The sequence below is a fragment of the Loa loa genome, assembly GCF_000183805.2.
Source record: "Loa loa unplaced genomic scaffold supercont3.31, whole genome shotgun sequence".
Lineage (NCBI taxonomy): Eukaryota > Metazoa > Nematoda > Chromadorea > Rhabditida > Onchocercidae > Loa > Loa loa.
The window spans coordinates 148,188-156,286 of NW_018108211.1; the positions used below are offsets into that span (position 1 = coordinate 148,188).

Genomic DNA, 8,099 nt, shown 5'->3' on the forward strand with positions numbered 1-8,099 from the left:
TGAAGTTAATACTCCATCCCTTCTCACTCCATTCTTTCTCTTCTCTTTATATTTATCACTCAATATTTATCACTTTAAATTGCACTTAAACACTAACTAGAGAAGTTACGTATTGTCATGGATGAGTAGAAGGCAAACATAGGAGAAATGGGTCCCAATGCCATAACGTCCAACTACACAAACAAAAGATTTTGCACTCAACCAAATCTAGCATCGCAACCTTCTTTCATCTCCTAAGTTCAAACCTGAAGTGTACTATTCTTACTGGTTCTTCGTGGAAGTAACAACTGGCACCTCAGTCTCGCACCTCATTCAGTCTGTTTACTTGTTAGCCTCTTCCAATCCGCAAGTTACCCAACCCTTTAGTACCGTGCCCAATCCCCGGTATCCCATTCGGTCCACCCTAACCCGATACCTACTTCTTCGAGACAGAAATCTGTAGCAGGTACTGACGGGCAGTCATACGGCCCGTATTATCCTGTTTCGTCTATCAAGTAATTGGGATCCCCTGTATAAGAAGGTAAAGAGAAGAAAGGGGAGGAGGTCACACTAAATTCGTAGTCTTATCAAAAGTTGTAAGTGAGCAAGTTACATTTGCAGATGTCATCGAGACACAAGCTTGACATAGAAGATGGAGACAGGAAGCGAGAACGAGATCGACGAAAAAGGTTAGCTCTTACTTTCTATACTTTCACTTTTGATCCTATATTTTTTGTGGTGAAATTATTCATCATCGTAGAGAAGAAGTAGAGTAAGGAATTTTCGTGCACCTATAGGAAATGGCATTTAAAACTTCAGATTTTCCTAGTTAATTTCCCATTATGATATTCCTCGAGGATAGTATTAATTGTCCATCACTGTATGAAGTTTTTGGTAAAACAATTATTTTATTAAAAGACATACATGGTGCCAATTCTTTAAATCTCCTGTAGGATTCATTCGTTGCTTATCATTTCGGTAGTATTTTGGCTTGTCTAAAGATGGATAAATTTCTTTCCACTTCAGTCGCTCGAAGTCGCGCTCACCACGAAGAAATCGGAGTAGAAGTAGAGAACGGGGATGGGAACGAAGTCGATCACCTACTGAGAAACTGCGCCGTCCAACAGTAAATTTTTTTATATATCTTTTTGATTTACCTCTTTCATTTTCAATTTCAAGTCAGAAAGAAGATTTGACTTTAAAATTATTTCGATTTTACTTTTCAGGTAGAAGTTAATCCTTTCAATGGCCAACCCTACACACAACGGTATTTTGAAATATTTAAAAAACGTACGACGCTTCCAGTTTGGGAGTACAAGGACAAATTTCTAGAGGTGCTTGACAAAAACCAGGTCTGCTTCCTCATCGATCTTCCCATATCAACATTATAAAAGTGAAATATGTTACGAATTCATCAGATTTCCCTCGCATTTCTTTAATTATTACTTCGTTTAAACGCCTTCAGAACTACTGATTTGGGGTGAAACGCATACCGAAATCATAAAGCTGTGTTTGCGAACAGACCTGATAATAACAGGTCATATTCTGCTGGCTTCAGATAGGCACATTTATGTGAGCAATCAGTAGCAACAGAGTTTATATTTGCAGTGTCTTACCTTAGTGGGTGAAACCGGATCAGGAAAAACGACTCAGATACCACAGTGGTGCTTGGAATATTGTAAAGCGCGTACACCTCCGGGACACCGTCGACTGGTTGCTTGCACACAGCCTCGTAGAGTAGCAGCTATGAGTGTAGCGACACGTGTTGCTGAAGAAATGGATGTGCAAGTAGGTATTTATGATTTCATCAGAAAATTTAAGAGAAAACAGTATATTAGATAGGAAAGAGGTTGGGTCTCTCATCGAGCTAATCTTATTGCTGTCTTGTACTATCAGTCAAAACATAGCTTAATTCATCTCTTAGGGCTTTCAAACGACCTGGAGATTCTGTCGTTTGTCATTTTGAAGAGATCACACAATTTGTCATCTCGATCGTGAATTGAGTGTACTTCAAATAAACTGCTGTGAATGACTGGACATTTAAATGAACACAGTGTTGAGGAAATCAGCTCCAAATTAAAGATACAAATCTCGTTTTTCTTATTTCAGCTAGGTGCTGAAGTAGGTTATTCAATACGTTTCGAAGACTGCGTCAGCGAGCGGACAATCCTGAAATATTGTACTGATGGTATGCTTCTGCGAGAAGCCATGAATAGTCCATTGTTGGACAGCTACGGCGTTATAATATTGGACGAGGCCCATGAGCGTACATTAGCAACTGATATCCTTATGGGCTTGATTAAGGTTTGCTCCTTTTATCATTATTTTCGGTTACATGATTTGTCTCATGGTTCGACATCACTTATTTGCGTTTTTAAGGAAATTGTTCGACAAAGGAAGGATATTAAAATAGTCGTGATGAGCGCAACGTTGGATTCAGGAAAGTTCCAAAATTATTTTGAGAACTGTCCATTAATGTCAGTTCCTGGACGCACGTATCCGGTCGAAATATTTGTAAGTTTCAATTCGAAATTGAAAGAACTTGAATTTTTCATACTTCAACCATATTTTGATTAGCCATAACACTTTTTCAGTATACACCGGAACCAGAAAAAGATTATCTTGAAGCTGCAATCAGAACAGTTGTCCAAATTCATGTATGTGAGGAAGTTGAAGGAGATGTATTGTTGTTTTTAACAGGACAAGAGGTACTTTCTTGTATCTTTTAATGTATCTTTTATCGTAAATAATTTGCACATATAGTCTAGCTATGACAAAATATATTCTCGGCAGTTTAAAGTGGATTGGAATAAATGCCGCTGCCAGATGCCCAGCAAAAATTAGATGTCCAAACTAGCGAGCAGGTTTCTATTCATTGTGGAGTTCCTTTTTAAGATTTATATTGCTGTACATAATTGAAAATTTCTAGTGAGTTGAATGGTATATTGGTATTGATAACAAGTACAATGTTTTATAAAATTTTCGTTCATAGGAATCACTAGTATCATGTTGCAGGAAATAGAAGAAGCTTGCAAGCGAATCAAACGTGAAATTGATAACTTGGGACCTGAAATTGGTGAATTAAAATGCATACCGCTTTATTCCACGTTACCGCCTAACTTACAGCAGAGAATTTTCGAGCCTCCACCACTAAAACGGCCTAATGGAGCTATTGGTGGGTGCAGAAACTTTAGGGATTTTGTTTGTGCCTTGCCATACCTTGTTCTAATTTTTTTTTCTCTGTCAGCACAGTTGATTCAAGGATTTTTTCTAATGCAGTTGTAGTCCTAAGAGGTTCAAAAGTATGGCAAGGCGCATATAGTTTAGGGGCCTCAATTCACTGATATACTTGTAAGACTCATACTTGACGGCGCCTAGCATAAATTGCAGGTCGCAAATGTGTCGTCTCAACGAATATTGCCGAGACGTCACTTACAATTGATGGCGTTGTTTTCGTGATTGACCCAGGATTTTCGAAGCAGAAGGTTTGTACAAGAAGACTGCTGCCGAAAAGCGGTCGTTGCTCCGTATCAACGGCTAGCAGTGCTCTATGTGTTGGCATATAATATGATGGTGATACCGTTGTTATTACCGGTGTTGACATTACATCGTTTTCATAAATAGTTTTAGTGAAATGTTTAGGTGTACAATCCAAGAATCCGTGTCGAATCGTTACTTGTATGTCCGATATCAAAAGCTTCTGCTATGCAGCGTGCTGGCCGTGCAGGACGAACAAAACCTGGCAAATGTTTTCGATTGTATACGGAAAAAGCATATAAAAACGAGATGACTGATCAAACGTATCCCGAAATTTTGAGGTTATCTTTGTTGTGGCATGCTTTATGGTAAGCGATAGATTACGTTGTTCGCAACACACACAAACTGTCTGAGAATGCTAGTACGATTTTTCGATACTGTGATATCACTGACAGTGGATGCTGTTAATAACGACAATTTTTTTCTTTCTAGATCAAATTTGGGCACAGTGGTGTTGCAGTTAAAGAAGTTGGGAGTCGAGGATCTTGTTCATTTTGATTTTATGGATCCTCCAGCTCCTGAAACCCTAATGCGTGCACTAGAAATGCTAAATTATTTGGCAGCTATTGATGATAATGGCGAATTGACGCAGTTGGGTTCTTTGATGGCAGAGTTCCCGCTTGATCCTCAACTTGCTAAAATGGTTATTGCATCAACAGAATTGAACTGTTCAAACGAAATACTGAGTGTTACTGCTATGTTATCAGGTAGTTTGTTAAGATTTAGAAAGTTTATTGCCTTTGGTAGACGAAGGATTCATGCTACCGTGTAAGAACTGGGGCTTTTGTCATATGCTCAAAATAAATTTTAATTTCATTTCGGTATCTTATGTGTGGAGATCTGGAAATATTTCATTACAAAAGCTTTTTTCAGTACCTCAATGTTTTGTGCGACCAACAGAAGCTAAAAAAGCAGCAGATGATGCAAAAGCTCGTTTTGCTCATATCGATGGCGACCATTTGACTTTGTTGAATGTTTATCACGCTTTTAAACAAAGTAAACAGTTTCCGGTCTAATTGTCATGATAAAATACTTCTGATTGTTCTAATCAGGGATTTTGAATTGATTAAACTCATGATTGTTGAAATTTCCGTGTATTTTAGATCGTGAAGATGTTCAGTGGTGTTATGACAATTTTATTAATTATCGCGCTTTAAAAAACGCGGACAACGTAAGAACACAGCTTGCGCGAATCATGGATAAATTTAGTTTGAAGCGGATTTCAACTGATTTCAAAAGCAAAGATTATTATATCAATATTCGAAAAGCTCTCGTTGCCGGATTTTTCATGCAGGTAAAAGTAATGCAATACTTTTCTTCTATGGATTGTTTCTTAGTTTGTTTTCAAATATCCTTCTTTCCAAAAACAGAAACCTTTCACATTTAAGGGAAAGGATACAAATTTCAAGTTGTTCACTATTATACTTTTGCTTCTATCGCTTTCTTTTTTTATTTCCTTACTTTTTTGAAACTAGCTATGGTTTCTAAAATTATGAAGTTTGCGTATACATATGAAGATATGATTTATTATTTATAATAATACAGCTGATTTGATTACAGGTTGCGCATCTGGAGCGAAGCGGCCATTATATAACTGTAAAGGATAATCAGTTAGTGCAGTTGCATCCATCTACAGTACTGGACCACAAACCGGAATGGGCACTATACAATGAGTTTGTGTTAACTACAAAAAATTTCATACGAACTGTGACTGATGTTAAACCTGAATGGTGAATAATTTTCTTTAATAATATTTTTTAATCTATGCACATTCACAGTATATTAGAATTTCCGAAACTCGCTGCTCATTCATTGCAGTCTTAGAGGTTTGCATGATTACATAATGGACACATCTGTTTGCATCCTCGGAGAAGCTTGCAGTGTCAACTGTCAAACCGTTTCCTTTTAATACATTTTATAGAGTTGCTGATCTGATCAGTCGGCTTCTTTATAGTAATTTATTAACACTCATGAATAGTGCTTTTGCGAAGGACACCGAGAACTTTTCGTAGAACTAACAGTGATTTCTTTCAGGCTCGTCCAGATGGCTCCTCAGTATTACGATATGACAACATTTCCAGAATGCGATGCCAAAAAGAAGCTTCAACATACCATCGCTACTCTCCAATCTTTGCGAACCACACGTGGTATTTGAGTTCATTGTTGATACTTGTTATATTCATCAATTCTTCCTTAATTATTTTCAAAAGAATTTTACAGGATTTAAGGTGTACTTGGATCAGTTGACTGTCTTTAACTTGTTTTTCTTCTTTCTCTAACTTGATATAGCTCTCTTTATTCAGAGGAAGAGGAATCCTGCATAAAGTAAGGGTATTCTGAAGTGGTACTTTGTTTATATCAGAGGGTAGTAACAACAGTGTTCGGATTGATGTATTTTTTGAATATAGAATCTTGCTTTTTCATACTGCTTCAGTTCATTTCCTCATTCGATCTGTTATTTGTATTGTATAATTTTAATGGAGGCTCGCTCTACTTTCTCATGTTTACAAATTTTGTTTCGAAAAAAAAACTTCGCAAAAAATTGTTGGTTTATTTAGTCGTTCCAGAATTTGCCATGTCTAACTGGCGTATTTTGTTTCCATGTGAATAAATATTATCCTTATTTATTTTTCTGTATAATTTCCTAAAAATTTCTAGTTGCCATTTGATAAGAGGTGGCATATTGCATAATGACGAAGATCTAAACCATATTTCATGTCTTACTATGGTGTGGTGTGATGGAAACTGGTTAGGGGTTTTAATCATGAATTAGCAAGGCGAAAATCACTCGGAAAAAATCGCAGGTGCTCAAGACATGTATTTATTAGATATGTCCGGAAGTTAATGCGTGTCATTCTCATTGTTGTGTGGAACTGATTGATAATTTGACCTGATAGATTGCTGTTTTTATTAGTTTCAATCTACTAATTCTGAAATTTGTGACTTTACAAATCTGTCTGTAATAAAAGCTCATGGTAGTGTACTTCCTAATCAAGTCAGGTGTTGCAAAAGGGCCAGTCAATTCCCATATATACCTTGCCGGAGTTAGTGTGAATTATATATCAAGCCATTTCATATCGATTCCTGCTTCTTTAGCTCGCATTTAATTGTTAATTAAAGTAGTTCGATACGAGTTGTTTAGTTTAGGTCGTATGGCAAAGAAATGAGTCATTGAGTACAATTAATTTGTTAACGGTTAATTATGCTGGAGCAATCATTACGATGAAGAAAAAGGGTCTGCATTAACTTTGGAAGGATTGTCTTATGCTGAGGGTTCGGAAGAAACCATTTTATCTTGGCTTGCTGAAATATATCGTTTTTTTTTAAACTATCACACAGATAGGCACACGTCATTTTAGGAATTGAAATGTCAGAAGGCTTTGATTTTTATCAAATCAATCAACAAATCCATAAGCAGAGTTAGTTCAAGAGGTCCTAAGAACTTTCATATCAACTTTGTACATCGCTTCATGTCTGAGAACTCTTTCATATTGACGAGATCGAAAGCTAACATTATCTCTCTCGTTTGAATAACTCTTTATTTTTTCTCATTTAGCTACTATTCTGATTGCTCGCCCAACTATTTTTCATTCAAATGTCAAGTCAGAAGCTGACGAAACTTTCCGGAATTCGTTGACATGAAGCAAGCAATCATGACGATGGCAGAGGAAAAAATACTGCTGTTTTGAAAAAAAAAAATGCAGCTTTCGTTAAGTGTTTATTGGCAGCTGTCATATAGTTTATTATGATAATATACACGTGGATGTGAACAATGAAGAAGCAAGAGGAAATTGTTTGCTGTACTGAAAAGTTTTTCAAACTCTGATTCAAAGGTCGACTCCAAGTGATTAATAAACAATGATTTCACCCTTAACTCCCTAGTCGTATATGTTTTGAACCCAGTTAGCTGCTGAAATACTTTTCAAAACATGAATTGAGAAATTTTGAATTTATGCAAACTGTACAGTCGTACATCAAAAAAAGTGAAAAGAGAGTGGTTATTCTAGAGTCAAACATGAATCAGAATAATAATCATAGTAGATCAGATAGGTTGAAATTAAATATGATTACCCCACTTTCAATTTGAAATACATGAAAGCATTATGAAAGGTGAAGAATATGTGTGAAATGTCTTTACGAGTTGACACTTAATTACTTATAATTAGAAGAGTGATTACAGAAGATTTCAGATTAAAAATCATCTCTAGCTTAATTGTTGTACTAACTTTCACTGTACCCTCAGCATTATATTCCACGTCATCATTTCGCTACTTTTTGTTCGTTGTTTTATTTTTTTTTATTTTTTAGACAGTTTAGAAAAAAAATTGGAGCAACAGTTTAAGAACGAACACACACTCGAACATCTAGTGCCAGCTGTTTGGTGTGGGTGTGGAATTTTAGTCACTAAAATTTCTTGAAATTAGAATCTGGTTTTCGAAAACATCCTTATTTCAAACAGTTCCATTACAATGCTCATCCCTACATGTCTGATCATATTGTATTTTAACAAGGAATGATAATGCGACAAGGTGATAGATTAAAAGATACAGAGAAATTAGGTAGAAGAAAAATAAGAAAAAAGA

The 8,099-nt window shown here is 36.2% G+C and overlaps 1 protein-coding gene across 1 annotated transcript; it reads left to right on the forward strand.

Moving 5' to 3' along the window:
• The first annotated feature begins 592 nt into the window (after positions 1 to 592).
• Positions 593 to 6,052, forward strand: LOAG_02619 (pre-mRNA-splicing factor ATP-dependent RNA helicase). The gene is made up of 15 exons (XM_003138156.2): positions 593 to 668; positions 1,006 to 1,105; positions 1,206 to 1,331; positions 1,588 to 1,767; positions 2,089 to 2,283; positions 2,359 to 2,493; positions 2,574 to 2,687; positions 2,995 to 3,154; positions 3,370 to 3,464; positions 3,622 to 3,797; positions 3,949 to 4,223; positions 4,390 to 4,512; positions 4,620 to 4,810; positions 5,077 to 5,246; positions 5,551 to 6,052. The coding sequence occupies exons 1-15, from the start codon at positions 601 to 603 to the stop codon at positions 5,669 to 5,671; spliced, it is 2,229 nt and encodes a 742-aa protein (XP_003138204.1). The 5' UTR covers positions 593 to 600; the 3' UTR covers positions 5,672 to 6,052.
• The last annotated feature ends 2,047 nt before the right edge of the window (positions 6,053 to 8,099 follow it).